Source organism: Rhipicephalus sanguineus, chromosome 1 (assembly GCF_013339695.2).
Source record: "Rhipicephalus sanguineus isolate Rsan-2018 chromosome 1, BIME_Rsan_1.4, whole genome shotgun sequence".
NCBI lineage: Eukaryota > Metazoa > Arthropoda > Arachnida > Ixodida > Ixodidae > Rhipicephalus > Rhipicephalus sanguineus.
The window spans coordinates 250,019,206-250,036,954 of record NC_051176.1 but is presented as its reverse complement, the minus strand read 5'-3'; the positions used below and the strand labels follow the sequence as shown (position 1 = coordinate 250,036,954).

General features: G+C 48.7%; 1 protein-coding gene across 3 annotated transcripts in view; it reads right to left on the bottom strand.

Annotated features, from left to right (window-relative positions):
* Positions 1 to 17,749, bottom strand: part of LOC119377372 (epithelial splicing regulatory protein 1) — a 119,115-nt gene that overhangs the window by 61,944 nt on the left and 39,422 nt on the right. For all 3 annotated transcript variants that reach the window (XM_037646884.2, XM_037646878.2, XM_037646872.2), the window contains exon 2: positions 862 to 1,005. In XM_037646884.2, the coding sequence (XP_037502812.1) occupies positions 862 to 1,005 (144 nt within the window). The remainder of the gene's footprint in view (positions 1 to 861; positions 1,006 to 17,749) is intronic.

The window sequence follows — 17,749 nt, the reverse complement described above, 5'->3', positions numbered from 1 at the left end:
GCCAAGCTCAACTTGAAAGTGCAAGAAAACAACAATGTCCTATAGCCGAATTTTGGTGCACTGAGAGTAATAATAACATACTTCGCGCCAGAAACGCGACCACAGAGAGGACACATAGACTGGTCACATGTATGTCCTTTCTGTGGTCGTGTTTGTGGCGCGATGTATATTATTAATTAGTGAACATGTATTAACTCGCCGAACAATAAGCACTACTAGCGTAGTGAGAGGACGGACTTTTGTTGTTAACAAGCAAGGGCCAGCTGCGCAATACACGAGCAATTATTGCACATGAATTACTAAGCAGCGTGAATCTTGTTGCATATGGAACGTAAAGACACTGGTACAGTCGTTTTGAAAACGATGCAGTATACTATAGCGGGAGTAGCGTAAGGAGTAACGTATACGGTTACGTAAAACGCGTGCGGGACCCTCAACAAGGCACTCACGTGCACGGACAAATGTGTGTCACCCGTAAGCGTGATGCATAGTCAAGCGTCCTGCCGACTGCAAGGACTGGAAAGTCACTGTCGCACTGGGACTTTGTTAATACACCAATATATACAGAACTACTTGTAAAAGCATCGCTCAATTTGGGCCTGATAATGCGATTTGAGTGCTGTGTTGACCCAATATATGGCGGCGAAACAACGCATATCTGGTGAGGGGAGATGGCAACGTAGCGCCACCTTGTTAAATATAGCTTGGCACCGTCCGTGCCCCGACGGTGCCAAGTGCGCTCCGCAACCCCCACTCAGCGTTAGTTCAAGGTTACTATACCCTTTGCAGTGGCTTCCTTTGGCAGTCAATGAAAAGTCAACAAACGCCGAGGCAATCTCGCCGGTGCATTGCTTGTTATACCTGATCGATAACTTGCTCCAGGGGCACGGCGTTCTTGAGCTGCTCTTCAGAGATTCCGTACTCGGTGCGACACGATTCTGAAATGACGTTCTCGTTGACATCGCAGGAGCGTGGCTTGACCAGGTTCTGCTGCACGGCCACCACCTGCGATGACGGAAAGGTATACAATAAGCGCCAATGGAAGACGGCCGTTACGTAAACAACGCAAAGTGTATCGCCGAGACAGCACAATCAGATTGGCCTCGGGTGCGTTCTTCTTCATTTTACTCCGGCACTGAGTATATAGTTGACTATAGTAATGGGCAGCCATGGTGCATATGAATGGCGCTTTTGTATTCAGTGTTCAGATTTTGCGGTTAACATGAAGTTTTGTGCAGGGTTAGGCTGCATGCATGGTACGCGTTTTCTATGGTGGGTTACCGCTATACCACTCTTTCTGAAAACAGAATGAAGGGTACTGTGAACAGGAGAAGTGCAAGCACCGCAGCTTTTTTGGATTCTCGAACCACATGCCTACGGCGTCGCAATTAAGTTAAGACAATGAGTGGCCGAATCGGTGGTTATGATAACAGCGAAAGTTTCCAACCTAACAGATTTAGCAGGCTAATTCTGCCGGCAAAGGACGGCATATCGACCAAAAAGAGCACGACATTTCATCGCATCAAAGTGTGACGTCAGGTGCGTCACGGTGTAATGCGCGAGGTAATTGAGGAGAAGAAGCTATTATCCGCCACAATGCGACGATTATTTTCCTCCTAAGCTATATACGGATTCACCCCACCTTGTGTCGCCTACACAACTGCTCATTTGGCCGATTCTGGCGAGTGTTTCAGGGCAAGATTTGCTCTGGCCTATGCACAAAAACAAGTGAGAATTTCAACCTTGCACTATTACAGCCCTGTTTTTACTTCGTACTGTTGAGAGGCAAGTGCTAAGAGGTTTTGAGCGTTGCCTGATCTAAGAGAGCTATAGTACACATGCCCTGTAGTGCGCATGCGCACATGCTCCCTTGGGATTGCGCATTCAGATACGCACGCCGCATCACGTTATGTTCCAGAGAGTGACATATATTGGCTGCAGTTCGCATTCATTCATTCATTCATTCATTCATTCATTCATTCATTCATTCATTCATTCATTCATTCATTCATTCATTCACTTGCAACAGTCAAAGGGACAATATAGTTGGCGAGCAAAGACATCTTGTTGGGAGAAAATGGCGCAGCAGAAAAGAAAAAAAGAAAAAGGAAAAGGTTCGCCCACTTCATGTTGGGCGTAGATAATATTAAGGTTATGTAAAGCAAACGCAACTGAACATATATAATTATACTGTACATATATAATTACCTGCAAAAAATGAACATGCTGAAAATAGTTCATAAGCAATGTGTAAGTCAAAGATATCAAGGCAGGCTAATAAGTACGCAAATATCACGAGTGTGTCAATTTTGTTATTTATTTCGAAATGAAGATGTGCATTTTTGAGAGGAACTGAGGGCATACTTAATGAGTAGCCAAATTATTTGTGAAGAGCGAACGTTAGGCGTTATTCTGGGCTTAAAGGACACTTCCTAGTGCAGATCGCGCGTGCATTTCTTGTTGTAAATTCGGAACACGCAAGGAAGTATATGTGACGCCGATGTGTGACGATAACGTCGGGAATACACTACATGAATGCACCTATCTGGGCTGGCTGGTGCATCGTTAGGACATGAACAAACAGCGCTATCGAGACGGGACGGTTGACGACAAACAAGGCGCTGAATTGTGCCTCTTCTGTCGTTCCATATCAATGTCCTGTCTCTAGCGCTGTTTTTTTTTTTTTTTTTGCCGTCACAATGCGCAGGACACGCGACGGCCATTTCACGCGAACATTTACCATTTCGCTTTTTTTGGCTCTGTATGAAATCACTGAGTAGTGCGGCAGCGCACCGTTTACGCTCATTGACTGCACAGAAGCTCACTTTGCCAACGATACTGCGCCTGAGAATAACACTGTGTAGATTGGCGTTCTGCTCTGGCCGTGTTAAAAGATGTCTGTAAAGATATCGGGCAGCAATTCCAGAATACAACTTTCCCACTTGCACCGATCCCTATCGCACGTAAACGGTTATCTCGAAAACGTCGTCTTGTTTTGTCGCTATACGGATGCCAAAAAGGAAAGATGAAAGTGTTTCTTCCTATAGATTTCCCGATGCCTTTTCCGTAGAGGACGATGTCTACAATGAATGAATGAATGAATGAATGAATGAATGAATGAATGAATGAATGAATGAATGAATGAATGAATGAAACCTTGTTGAGAGTGGGATGGACTTTTCCCTGAAAGGGAAAGCAGAGCATGGATACTTTCACCTTGCTCTGTTCTCAGAGCCGTAAGTTTTTAAGGCCCTATAGTGGAGCTTAGACTCGGCTAAGACCTCGAGATGGTATTAAACGTTCAACAGATGAATGTGCAGTTTCTTCTGTCCCTATTTCTCTTAATGCGTTCCTGGTGCCTTTAGCAGTCAAATCGGCGACAAGGTGTCCGAGCCAACAGGCTCGACACACAGGTATCACCTCAAGCATGGCGAACCGAACAAGCGTGGCCGTCCCGAGTTCTCGCCTTCTCCGCTGCGAAATTAACCTTGGCCTCAGGAAACTCTCTCTCTCTCTCTCTCTTTCTCTGTCCTACGAGCATTTGGCAGCTCGATGCGCAGGCAACTACGTAAGTAAAATGTAAACAGCGCGACACAGGGCGAGTAAGGGAGCAAAGGACAGAGAGCTATGTACCAACCAGCCCCCGTGAACACGCTGTTAGCTGCATAAGCGGCGTATGTGTGCGAACTCGTTGTGTGAGACGCGCGTTTGAGAACGTCGCAGCGGTTGGTCCGATAGGGGCGGATTGTCTTGGCGCGGATCCCTCGAAACAAGCTCCGGAGAAGACAACTTGCTCGCGCCACGCGAGGCCGGCAAAAGCAGACTCCGGGGCAGAAGAAAAAAAGCAAAATAGGGCCAGGCGGAAGGCTGGAAACTAAAACTACGCGCTCGCCTCTCAACCAATCTTAGCAGCGCCGGCTCTTTTCGAAGCGACGCGTCTCCCTGTCACCCCTCCTGTGATGCAGGTTGAGGAGGAGGCCAACGCTGTGCACCGTGGTGATTGCATTGAGCTTCACCTACATGCAAGATCTTGCTTTTAACAATACCCTAGCTCTCTCTCTCTCTCGTCTGCGCTGTGGTCTCTTCAAGCGATCACGGGGAGAGCCCAGGCCGAATTACGATGCAGCACCGCAAGATCTCACTGGTCGCGGTCTGGCGCAAGATAGAGCCCTCAGTATATAGGTATATACATATAGTGTATGGACCGTCGTCGACGGCGACTACGTCGCGGCGGCTTTCGCGCGCGCACGCGGAAATATCGAAACAGGAGCCACGTCGTTCCGCGGCCACGAGAGACAAAAGAAAAACGCACAAGAAAAGAACGAGGCAAGAGGAGAGAGGTCCTCTAAAGGCCGCTGGACGACTATAGGCGCGCTGATTTTCTTATAACCACAGACGAGTTTCGCGGAAAGCTGGTTTATCCGGACGAAACGCAGGAAAGGGCGTCAGCGCACCACACTGCACAAAAAATCGTCTGGCGTCTTTTTCTGCGATATCAGCGGAAAAGAGAGATAAAAAAAGAGGGAGAGGGAAAACGGTATACGCTGGTACTTGGCCGCCAGAGTGACGCACCTGTCGAGAGTACATAGAACCTCGTGGTGCGGGGAAAACACATTTTTCTTTTTAATTTCCAGGCTTGTACCTATCGTGTTCCTGCGTGTGTACGTGTTCACAGAACAGTTCTTACGTTTAAACGGTTGGTAACAAGTGGTGCAAGCCAATAACGACTCTACGAACTATGCTGCTTGCTTCGGAGCTGCGGCAACAGCACACGCATATATGTCGCAGTTCCGTTTCCCCTGCACCCAGTATTAGCTCTTCCAGATTGGTGATAACAAAGTAAAACAAATTAGAAACTGCAGCTAGGCTCTCAAGACGTGTCTGAACGAGCCGCGTTGTTATTTATTTGCCGCTCGCGCAGCGGAAAATCATCACGGAATTAACACTGAAAGATCGTGCACGTGCTCGATGGTGCAACTGCGATATTGCGTGTGTTGCATCACAAGCAATACTGCGCCGCATGAAAAGGGCATTATTCGCGACAACGGGCCAGCCCAGTTGATCGAAAACATTTGTATACTTGGGATGCTCGAATTGGGCCACTTCGCATATAGCTAGCCAGCCATACTGAAGGCGAGTTTTCTGTCAGAGAAACGGGTCTCGACTAGACTCTTTTAGGTACTTGTAACTGCGTATTCTTGTGCATGTTGTGTGCGTGAGTACAATTTGTGCATTTCGTTACTCCATGTGCCATCCTCGTCATCTGGATTTGCATAATAGTCATATGGCCAAGGCAACATATCCAGAAACAATTCTTTCTTTCTCTCTTTCTTTCTTTCTTTCTTTCTTTCTTTCTTTCTTTCTTTCTTTCTTTCTTTCTTTCTTTCTTTCTTTCTTTCTTTCTTTCTTTCTATCTATCTATCTATCTATCTATCTATCTATCTATCTATCTATCTATCTATCTATCTATCTATCTATCTATCTATCTATCTATCTATCTATCTATCTATCTATCTATCTCTAGGATATCATCACTACAAGAATTTGGGGAAGGTAACCATTAAGGAAAAGGGAGCACCCGGAATGTAAATGCACTGCATTAATAGCAGTCATATCGACGTACATTCTCCGTGATTTTTAATAATTGTCTTTATATATATTTTGACATTATGCAAAAAATTCTACGCACTATATGATAACTTTGCCCAGGTTTGCCCAGGTGATACTTTTCGCACATTTTTTTTCCCCCTTTCCGGCGATCTTGCCGGACGAGCACGCGTGCTGCAGATGGACGATAAGCCATCTCATATATCACGTGCAGGCGTCATCATACCCCGAGGCACCAAACCGATAAGAGACTCTCGCGGTTTTCGTAAGAAGGCACTAGTTCTTGTAAGTGCTACTGCGAGAGGGAGAGAAATCTTAAATTTTATTATAATACAACCCCTATAGTTCGGTGCTTTCGCCATCGACACGCCAAATGCGAGCGTATATACAGATCTATGGACCGGGACTACTATCCGGAAAGCTTCTCTTGCGTGTAAGTGTTTGCTTATTAGCCGGCGTCCGGAGACATCCGCTACTCACGATAGCGATCGTTGCGATAACGCGGCGGTCGCCGTGGTGACGTTCAGCCACGAGCAGCACGCATACGTATAGGACCTGTATGTTGATACGAGACCTGAAAGTTTTGCGTTCTAAAGAACTTTCGTGGCGCGTGCTGCTCATCGTCTCGCTCTATATTCTCCATTTTTTTGCAAAAGTTCTCCAGACGATTGATTGATTGATTGATTGATTGATTGATTGATTGATTGATTGATTGATTGATTGATTGATTGATTGATTGATTGATTGATTGATTGATTGATTGATTGATTGATTGATCGCAATAACAGAACGCTATGATAACGGCGAGAGAGAGAGGTGTGGAGGAAGCTGCTAAAGGCAGAAAAAACTGGAGTGGGGGAGGGGCGCATCGTAACTGCCTCGCAGCACTGACGTGCACGTCACGTGAGCTATACCCTGCAGTATGCGCGGGAACAAGTTGTGACAATCAACAAGATTATGTGCCAAAGGTTCAGATAGTTCCGAACGCAAAATCTTGTTACAGTGCAGATAAGCGTGCTTGCGAGTCGCCGGCGACTGCATTTTACCTCGCAGCAATTACAGAAATGGCATTCCGCGCGTTCGTGTCACTCATGACAGCTACACATGTTGCTTCAACAGTACATGAGCTCAGTGCAGCTGCGGCCATCTGGCGTCCATATTTAGGGCACGGCATGCTTTTCGACAGAGCGCTATGGAGCTCACTGCTTATCAGTTCCCGTTCAAGCCCGATCAACCGGCCCCAAGAAGGGAAGCTTTAAAACATTTATTTGCACCACTTATGAGAACCATAGCAAAAAAAAAAAAAAAAAACGTGAGATCCATATGAGAAGAGTTCGTTAATACATACGTTCACCGGATAGAAGCGAAATGAAATTACAAATTTATATTTATATCACGCAGCTTTTGTATGTAGGCCTTAACACACCTAGTCGTTTATTGCAAACGCTGCATAGTGAGGTGCGTACAACGTGTAATTAATGTTGGACCAAGTTCTCTTGATTCGTGACGGCGCGCTGTTGATGTAGCTAATTTAAATGCGTCGCTAACACCACATGAAAGCTGTCAGTAATAGTTCTGTCCTTTGTTCTCTGTTTACGGTATAGGTAAAAAGTTTTCTATAAAACCGGTACACTGCACGCAAGGAGAACTCATCCCAAACATTGCCGCGCTAGGACCCGCCGGGACGTTGGGTCGTGATACCTCAATCCGCACATTTTCCTGGTGACTTCGAGGGTACTGATTCTGGCGTGTAATAAACGCAGATAGTTAATGTATTATCTCATTTTTAATGAGTTATAAATAGTCGCGTTTAACCAAGTGCGCCAGGAAACAACAGAAAGAAAGAACAAAAAAACAGGAAGAAAAGGAGGGAGGGGGACCGCGTGGTTGACCGAGATTAATTGGATTACTCTAGAATTCCCCTACATTGTCGGTCTGTATTCCTCCATATCGTAAGCAGGAAGCAGAGCTTATGCGTCGTTTAGCACGTGCATTGTCACAATTCATACTTCAGTGACTAGTGCGCTTACGAGTACGCAGAGTGTGTTCTCACGTTAGTCCCGCTTCTGTTACTGATCACTGCTGGATGCCTCATGCGCAGGTGCTGGAAATTAAAATTAGCTCGTGCGCGCATCTGGAACACAGATGGACAGTAAGCGTACGGGCATAGCGTTAAAGCAATGCTATATAATGATGTAATAATTACACGAAAATACATCGTGCCGACGCTGTGAGGAAATACATACGGCGAGATTATGAACAGAGACGACATTGGACATAGCGAGGAGACAAACGGCACCAACTTTATCTATAGGAAATAGGAGACAAGATAAAAATGCCATTTCCGCTGCATACCACCTGCCGTCGCTGTGCCGCAGCACCGCAAAGGGAGTATGGCGGTACAAGACGAAAGGTGGTGCGTACAACTGACACACCCCAGTTTCGAATCTTGCGAGAACACATCCCGCCAGGCATTTCAATAGCGATCGTGGCCTCTGAGCCGCGTTTACCTGAATGCGACCGTAGCCCATCGGATCCATGTGTACCGCAGTCACGCGCGGCCGAAAGAGTGTAGATCATGCGGTGCATGTTCGATCGTTGCTTGATTGCATCAATGAACTGAGAAGAAATTTGAGGCGGTTACGGACGTATGGTACACCATATATCGTCAAAACACCGATAGTGAGGGCGCCGACCTTTACTTTTTTTTTTGCGATTGGGGGAACTCTCATGCGCTCACGTACCCACATGAAGTGTGCGATGCTCTATACCAGCCGAACAATACGGCAGCAGCTGCCCCTTCCCCCGGTTCACTGTCCGAGGTTCTCTTGTGTGTAATACGCCTAGTCCGGGGAGTGAGAGCCAGCGCCAACCACGATCAACATCATACATGCATGTTCGCATTACAGACGTTTCACGGGAATTTAGTTCTTGAACGTAGTGAGGAGAAAAGCGACGCAAATTCTTTTTAGGAAAAAGAGAAACATCGGACTGTAGCCGGCGTTCCGACAAGGGCATTTTATTAGTCATGATGCCCGTGTACTTATATTTAGGTGCAGGTTAACGAATTCCGCAGCCCTCGACTACAGCGTCCCTCATAATCATATCGTGGTTTTGAGACGTTAACGCCAACAACTATTATTATCACTTGATTAGTCATGAACTCGAAGCATATTTCTCTGAATCCCCGAACAAGGCAACAAGCCTTTTACTACACGCTGTCGATGTGAACACTCCTGTCACACGTGCGTACACATGCTCATCTCAACTTTTGCGAAAGTCAGCCTTCAATTCTCGTGCGCAGCGTCTGCGCAAAGTAAGAAAGCGTTTTCTGACGTTGCCCATGGTATTGTTTTTATTCCTGTTTTCGCTTTTCTTCCTATAAACATGTCCTCTAGTAAGCAATAACTTATAGGGCAGCATCGACTTATACCGAAGGACCAAATATGGGGAGGTGTGGTGGACCAACAATCAGAAACAGTTCAATGTCATCACGCGCGCCTCCGCAAGGGCCGGCTTCAGTGCACTTACAGCCCTCCGAATCGTGGTCCGTTCGCTTCAGTGCTACCACACTTCTGTTCTAAACGTAGTATTAGCCGGAGTAATCGCTTACACCTTGCATGGTGATTTGCCGAGGCACTCGACAGTCAACCGGTTGGTGAACTGCCCTGCAAGGCGTGCCGCAATGCCCTTCTCCCTGTAATGGGGCAGTCTGCGATGCTTCGTGCGCTGCCATGAAGAAATATGACGAACGAGCGAATCCGCGGCGTCTTTTTTTTCCCGATCGAGTGCGGTCAACGCGGCGGTGTCCGTTTATACCACGCGGGGTGACGGTTGCCGCATGCATGCGTTGCAGTGGGGCATAATACTCATGTTGACGTCAGGTGCAGCACCGTATACGGGTAGGGGCTGACTGGGGAGAAGCGCATTTAGAACTGGACAGGCGCGGGTGACAGCTTTGCCCGCAGAGCGCGCGGCGCTTTTCTTTCTTCGATGTCGTGTTGGCAGCGCACCACCTTCCGCCATGCTGTACGCAGTGTGACGTACCTCTGCGACGCCGTGGACGTACATGAAGGGGAGGAAAAAAAATGGAAAGAGCGTAATAAATACGCGTGTCACGGCGGCGCGAGCGGGGGTCGGCCAGCACGGAAGAAGCGTGTATCCGCTTGCGTAACGCCGTCCAGCGCGCGCGAGGAAAAGGCGTTTTCCGCCAGCGGCCGCCAGACAGGAATCACGAGGCATCTGGGCCGCGCACGAGAGCGCAAAGACGGGGGCCAGCCGGACAAGTGGTCGCCGCCGCACACGCCGGTCGTCCTCAATACGATAACGGACCCCTTGCACCAGCGAAGCAGCGCCACGCACTGAGCCGGCGGCGGAGCGCGCGCCTCCGCTCGCATCGCGGCGCCGCCGTACGCAACGCATAAACGACGCGCACAGCCTACGAACAAAACGCGATGACTGTACGAGCTAGAAAAACTAGAAAAAGACCAGTTGGAAGCAGCACCGCCTCGACCGTTAAATACGCCACGGTACACACATGCGCACGGCCTCGTTGCAGGCGAACGAAAAATTTGGGGGGATGTAACCGGATTCGTGAGCGGCGAATGCAATAGCCCATCTTCCCTCGCCCTCCTGTTCTCCACAAGCGCTGCCTTCTTCTTTTTAGCCACTGCTAAACACGTGGTTCATCTACATAGCAGTGCCCCGTCTTGACGTCTCTTTCCCTTTAAGACTTATCTGGACATAATAAGGACGGCACACGGTGCTCGCACTTAATAAGGCTGGCCTGCATTCGTGCGACGGGGAGGCTCTGTGCATCTCTATGTCGGACGCTAGGACGCACCATAGACAGAAGGCACATATGGAGATACAGTATACGACAGAATCATAAGGTGTGCATGCATGATGCGACGTATTATAAGGCGCTGGTGTTACGTTGAGATATCGCAATAATGGCGGCATTTGTTATGTATAGCGCACTTCCAGTCTGTACACGCAAAACACGCAATGTGCAAACTGTGTCCTCATTAGAGACCTAACCACACTAGAAACAATACGCGAAGGGCTTTTTTCAAGTAAAACATCAGTCCCTATGTTTTTGACATCGGCTTCAGGCTGTTGTCCAAAGAACACGTCGTAGATATAGTAATGAAACGGTGTTGGGGGAGGAGGTGCGTGTAATGGATAGGAGCAGAGAAAGGGAGGAGGGCTTGCCTATCATCGGGTAGAGATAGACGCCGTTAGTACCGACCATTCCCATTTGCTAATACGTCCATGCGTGTAGTCCGCATGGATGGCCGACATCGAATGTATTATACAAATAGGCCACCTTACTTTTGATGATAACACGCGGCCAGCACGGATGCTCAACAACAGTTTTTTCACCAACAGCACAAATACATCGACGTCTGCCTCGACCAAGCGCTGCAAGTATATACGGCACGTGGTCCGTGCGCCGCGCAAATAATCCCCAGTTCGCTCGATCCCCACGTGGCGGTTGTCACTGCAATGCGACACCACCAACCGAACGCAAGGTCGATCGCGAGTTTCATTTCTGATCACTTCCTTGGCCTGCGCATGGATTCGACCGTGCATGAGCAATGCCACTGCGTCTCCGCTCTAGTTCCTGCAACGCCACGTTAGCAGGTAAGCGACAAATGCGGTGCCATGGCATAGGAGCCCTCCGTCCTTGAGAAGTCGCAGTACACAAGAAACTTTTCCACTGTGTGGAGCGGCTTTTCCTCATCACCTATTGCAGCATTTAATTCATGCAGTGCGCGTACATACCTATGCTTGCTACCCGCCGTGCCGAGAATGAAACGATTCGCTTCGTTTGTTTAACTGTGTTTCAGCTTTTCAAACAGCAGTAAACTGGACAGACGAATAGGTTTCACTACAGAGAAGTAAAGAAAAGGACAAAAAAAAATGGCTGAAGAACTGCAGGCGCGGTAATGCCTTTGCGCGTTCTACGAATATTACAGCGAACGAAGAAGATTCGAATGTCGAGGCCCTCAAACTACGGAGCTGCTTGCACGACAAACTCGCGAATTCGGCCCGGGGTACGGCTCCCCGACTTCGTTGCCGCGTTGTGCCAGCTGAACCCCGTGTAGCCCACAGGTCGAGCGTTGCCATTAGTAGCTTACGACTCGAACCGCGCCAGCTCGGGGGGTTGCCCAGCTGCGCAGAGTTCGGTTCCTTCGAACAGCTGGTGTGTCGCGCTGCCGATATTTTCTGCCGTTGCCGCTTTCAGCGGCGGGATAAAGAAAAACAAACGGGGATGACAAATACACGTGCCCGCGATAGTGGGCTATATACACAATCAGGGACCGACTCGAGTAGCCGACGGCTGTGGCTGGAAGCCCGCGCGCCCTCTGCAGTCCACACCGCGCTATCTATATATACGGGCAAGCGCAGTGAAGCCTATCTCGCACAGGTGCACGCGGGTCGCTCGCTGAACGCGCACGTTTCCGTGGCATGCGGGCGCTGACCAACACTCGCGCGTTACCGGCTCCTATCTCTAAACGTCGCGATCGCTACCCGTAAGAATGCGTATTGCTGTATTGTCGTCATGACCGAATTCAAAAATTAGCTGTACGATTTATATATACTCTAAGCTATAAACGACGAACCGGCGTTACTAATCACTGTACACCCTCTCGATGTTTAGAAGCAGGAGCCATTAACAGCTCTGCCCGGTATTGTTTAGTAACATAGCCCGCTAAATCTTGCGGTCTCGAAAGACCGAAGCGAGTAGCAGTATACATAGAGTGAAACCTCGGTGATACGAATCTCACGGGACCACCAAAAATTTTCGTATCATCGGAAATTCGTATCACCAGAAAGCATAGAAAATTAGCATGCGACAAAAGAAAGCTGGCGTACATTTTCATTTATTGTTTTTCAGGGCCGCAGCAACGTCAGGAAGAACCCTGATTGATTTTCAGTTAAGTTTTTAGATGTCGGCAATCATACCAGCACTCGTAAATATACGGCCCATACCCGCGTATTTAATTAATTAACCTAGCGCGTTGTGTCCCGCGACAGCAGTAGCCCCTTCCAAATTTTAGTATGCTTTTTTGCATGACACCGCAGTACTGCAGCGAAAGTAACAAAAGAAGCGCTTTGACGCGATGGATCAAGACCACAAAATTACAGAACCACGGTCCTGCGTTATGATTTTGTTATCGAGGAGGTGTTGGGGATGTTTTTTGGGAGATTTACGGCCGTGCCCGCACAAGTGCGACCTCAACGGTCGCGCATGTTGACGTTGTGAGGCCTGACTTCTCCGCCAAGACCGTCCTCGCCTTATTTCGGTCCTCGTCCACCTTTCATAGGATGTCTGATGCACGAGGCAGGCACGTGTAAACACAATACAACGACAGCAGCCCGCGTCGACGCGTTAGAAAAAAAAAGCACGGCGCTAATGTCCTCTGTAATCTAAACGCGAAGGCACACGGAGGCACATAGGAGCCTCAAAGATTCGCGCACCCAATCTCTGAAGGTTTGTTCTGACCGTTTGCGTCTCTGAAGGTTTGTTCCGACCGTAAGAAAAGTGTTTTTCTTACACCGTGATTCTGAAGATTCGGCGGTGCGGCGCGCATGTCCACGCTTGCGTTCCCGCGCTCGCACTTGCTTGGCGCGTCTTCCGCGACGGCGCGGACAGCACCTCTTCGTACCTGGGCGGTAGCGTACGTTCGTATCGAACGTCGCTGGGTGGAAATCGGTTCACAACAACCGTACTCCATTACATTGCAGGCCAATAGGCCTTGGCCGGGACCAACGAAAAATTCGTATCACCCCGAAATTCATATGAGCTGTGATCGTATCACCGAAGTTTCACTGTATACAGCGCGTCAAAACAGAAGCCCACAGATGACCAACACTTTTTATCCTGCAAACCATTTATGCCGTAGGTTGCACGAAACCTATATGATGACCATTTAATTTGTTTGAAAACTTAAACAGACACTCTCCGTACGTGCAACTGATATTAAAGCTATTTCGTTCTGAGACATTAGAAACCGATAGGACGCGCGACAGGAAATTTCTCGAGGCCGTATAGGCTCACTGCTGATGCAATGAGTGCGAAACCGTCTATGTAGGTTAAGCCTTCAGTCGTCTTGCAAGTTACGGTACGTTAAACAGAATACTGGTTCAATAAAGTTTGTTCTAGATTTGGGCCTTGGAGAAAGAGCGGATATTTACATACACGCGTTTATTTCAGAACACAATTTAGGGCATGGAAAAACGCAGCAATCACAACAATTAGCTAGCGCCTGCAGACGCAAGAAGTCAAATAGCGTCAGTTTGATTCGTCATACCCAATTTACGATGACCGCTTCATGCTTGCCATATAATTCCAGCTTCCGGGGTCATTCACCGTTGATGAGATTAGTAAACGTGAGCACTGATGAGATTGGTAAACCAACTAATCTTCCATCACTTTTTTCACTCGGATCAGACGCTGCGCGCATGAAATAACATATTCTGAAAAGTTCTGGGGCATTCCATGCCCACTTGCAGAGTGGTGAGCGTAAAGAAAATGTTCGTTATTGAATTCGAGGCTGTTAATACGCAGCATTTCATTATCTCTGATTAGAAATTCAAGCCATCTCTAGGTCTCTCTGCACTTCAGGTACGAAATCAGCAGTCTTTTGAGAGCGCTCCGGGGAAAGCGGATGAGCGCTGTATACCTGCCTCCTCCAAAATGTACGAATATGAAGCGGGACGGAAGAAGGCACACGAAGTCAGCGATGGGCTGTCCTGAGCACGCACCCATCACAGTCGAGTCGAGGGTCACGCTTAATCGCTTTGCGTCGACAGCGAGGAGGAGAGAAAAGCGTAGCCCCGCTTCGATCCTTCAGCCATCCGCTTTTCGGAAACGCGTGCATTTCCGAAAGTTTTTAGATGCGAAGTATCTTATGGCGGTTCAATCCGGTGGTGGTGGTGGTGTGCGGCGTGACCACCCTTACTGCGCATGCGCATACCCTCTCCACACACCTCCTCTCCACTCCCCCTCACCATTCCTCCTGTCCTCTTCCCCTCTCCACTTACCCTCTCCCTTCTCATCTCCCCTTTCACCCTCTGCCCACCCCCTCTCCCCTTCCTCGCCACTTACCTCTCCCCTCCCCCTCTCCCATACCCCTCTCCACTTCTCTCCCCTCCCCATTTCCACTCTTCCTCTGAAACGCGGGCTAGACATGCCGAAATTCTCTCCTGCGCAACGCCGCGATGAGCACCAGCGCATGCGCGTCCCCTCCCCCTCTCTCTCCTCTCCTACGCTGCCCCCTCTCGCACGTCTGTCGACCGCGTTCCCCGCTCGCCCTGTGAGAATTAACGGCCAGGCTATAGGGGAGACAAGACGCGCGTAGCGTTCCTCTTCGCGTTCCACGACGCGAGCTCGGTAGCATGCCCAACGAACGCCAACGGAACGCGATCGTGGAAGTGCTCCGGCTTCGCATCGCCTCATGGTCCCCTTTAGCGGGAAATGGTGTAATTTTTCGTATACTCCCTCTCAGATGGCGTTCTCTTACTCCGTTGGAGCGTGTTCGGAATCGGAGTTCGCCGAGAAGGGTCGGTAATGGAATTCACGGTGGGAGCCAGAGCTCCTGCCGCATAAATGGGTTTCCAACACCTCTCCTTGTTATTGCTATATAGGATAGACTGAAAATAAGACGTCTTTTTCTTCTTTGTAGTTTTCAGCCCACAGAACATAAAAAAAATATTAAAATTTTTTTTTCGTTCTCAAGAAAATGGTCGTGGCAAAGACGTATTGCTCACATAATTCTCTTATGTACCTAATTGTTGCCGGAGTTTGACATGCAATGTACGATCGTGCACTTATTAACATGTGTGAAAGAAAGAAAGAAAGAAAGAAAGAAAGAAAGAAAGAAAGAAAGAAAGAAAGAAAGAAAGAAAGAAAGAAAGAAAGAAAGAAAGAAAGAAAGAAAGAAAGAAAGAAAGAAAGAAAGTGGAGCATTCCCCTTTGGGCGTTTCCTTTGATGCAAGCGTGAATACGTACGTATGCGCTTAACGACAAAGTGAACACATGTTGCGGAGAGTTACTGATGATACAGAGGTTATCGTGCTATGTAATGATTCATAATTGTAATAATAACCTTACTGATGCTAGTAAGCCGCCTTTTGTGTGTGTGTCAAATATAGTGAAATACACGAAGTGCTCGCCTCGTTCCAGAGCTGGACGAAAGCGTCCCGTTCCGACTACCCTTCCTTGTACAAGTATTTACATGCATAATACATATCACCCTGATACCATGGAGTCTAGAGCACTGCACGGGCCTAATTTTTCGGCCCGGGCCCGGGCGTACATGACCGAACCCAGCCCGAGCCCGGCCTGGGCCCGTGGTTCCAAGCCCGGGCCCGGTCCGGGCCCAGGCGTTCATTACTAAAGTTATCCAGGGCGCGCGTGTTCATGACCAGGCCCGGCCCGGGTCCGCTAGAGGATATTAGAAAGTTGATGATGATTATTAATGATGCCTTGCGCTTTGTAGCGGGCAATCGGACGGAAAGTCCGGTGTGTACATGCATCGAAATGTTTCTTTGCCCGCGGTGGTAGCTCAGCGGTTAAGCTGTTTCGCTGTTAAGTCCTAGGATGCGGGTGCGATTCCCGCGGCCATGGAGGCCGGATTTTGATGGGGGCGAAATGCAAGAACGCCCTTGTACTTATCTTTAGGTGCGCGTTAGAGAACTCCATGTGGTCGAAATTAATCCGGTCCCCACTACGGCATGCCTCGTAATCATATCGTGGTTTTGGCACGTAATACCAAGGAATATAAATGAAATGTACCGTATGTGTCAACCTCGAATAAGAGACCGAAATCTTTATTCTTGCCATGGGAACAACAGTGATCTGGTCCATTGTTAGTGCTGTTACTTTTACGCTGGTGCACATGCATTTAATTTGGTCGTACGATGCACCAGTCTAGATATATATCTATACTGGTGGGAAAAAAAATCGAACTTCAACTGTTTTTCTATTTCCTTTGCTAAGATTTACTAAGAGCCAGCTCTCTGCACGGTCACTTCAACTTGGCACCGAAAAACAATGCAATGCATAACGTTCGCGTCTGCTCGAAGGCCCGACTTAGGCCTTTTAATGGGTGGGCCCGAGTCCGGCCAGGCCCGCGGCTTCAAGCCCGAGCCCGGCCCAAGCCCGCACTTTCAAGCCCGGGCCTGCCGGGAAACGCTTCGGACGGCCCGGCCCGGGCTTTCGGGTCGGTACGGGCCCGTACAGTGCTCTACCGGGGACTGCCTTTTTCTACAGCTTTCACAAGCGTGCATCGCTGTCACAGTATTGTATTATGTCGCATTTGATGCTGCCGAATCGTCACGTTCGCTATTCTCACACAGCTGCCGGGAAGCGAGCATTCATACACATGGTCTGTTATTTAGAGCGAGCCACAAGTACCCTCCCCACTGTATACAGAGTGTTATTTCTTTGGACGGTGCAGACTTTTTAATAAAAATCTTGCGACAGTATAAGACTCCTGTCGTTTTCGCACACGAACTCTACATTGAGGCGGAAGTACTTTTGTCGCCGCTGAAACGACGCTGTTGTGACTAAAAAATCTCGTAATCAATTCTTGATTATTGACTTGAGGGCATTTGTTTATATTATAAAGTTGTAGTCCATGACAGCTTATGGCATACCCTTTCTTAGAAATCACAGAAGTACCAGGTAATTCGAGATATATAACACCGAATTTTAGGGGCGATATTGTAACTGATCGCGCCCTGGACGGTGGTGGTGGTGGTGGAAAACGTTTATTACTCCATATACAGCGAGAGGTGTGGACGGGGTGAGCCGGATGGGCCCGCCCTTCACAAACACTAGGAGGGATCCCTAGTCCGGTATCCCTGTAGCTGCCGCGGCGGCCCGGGCTCTAGCCACCAATGCTTGTTGGGCTTGGAGGTCGGAGCAGCCGAGCAGGACAGCTTCCCAGTCCTCTCGGGTGGGGTGGGAGTGGGGTGGGTAGGCAGGATTGGAGGGGCATGCCCACACCATGTGATAGGTGTCAGACGACTCCTCCGCACAGTGCGGGCACGCGCCCGAGAAGGCCGAATTGAAATGTTTTAATACTGCCGGGCACAGCACAGTATTGGTGAAAAGGCGGAGAAGCCA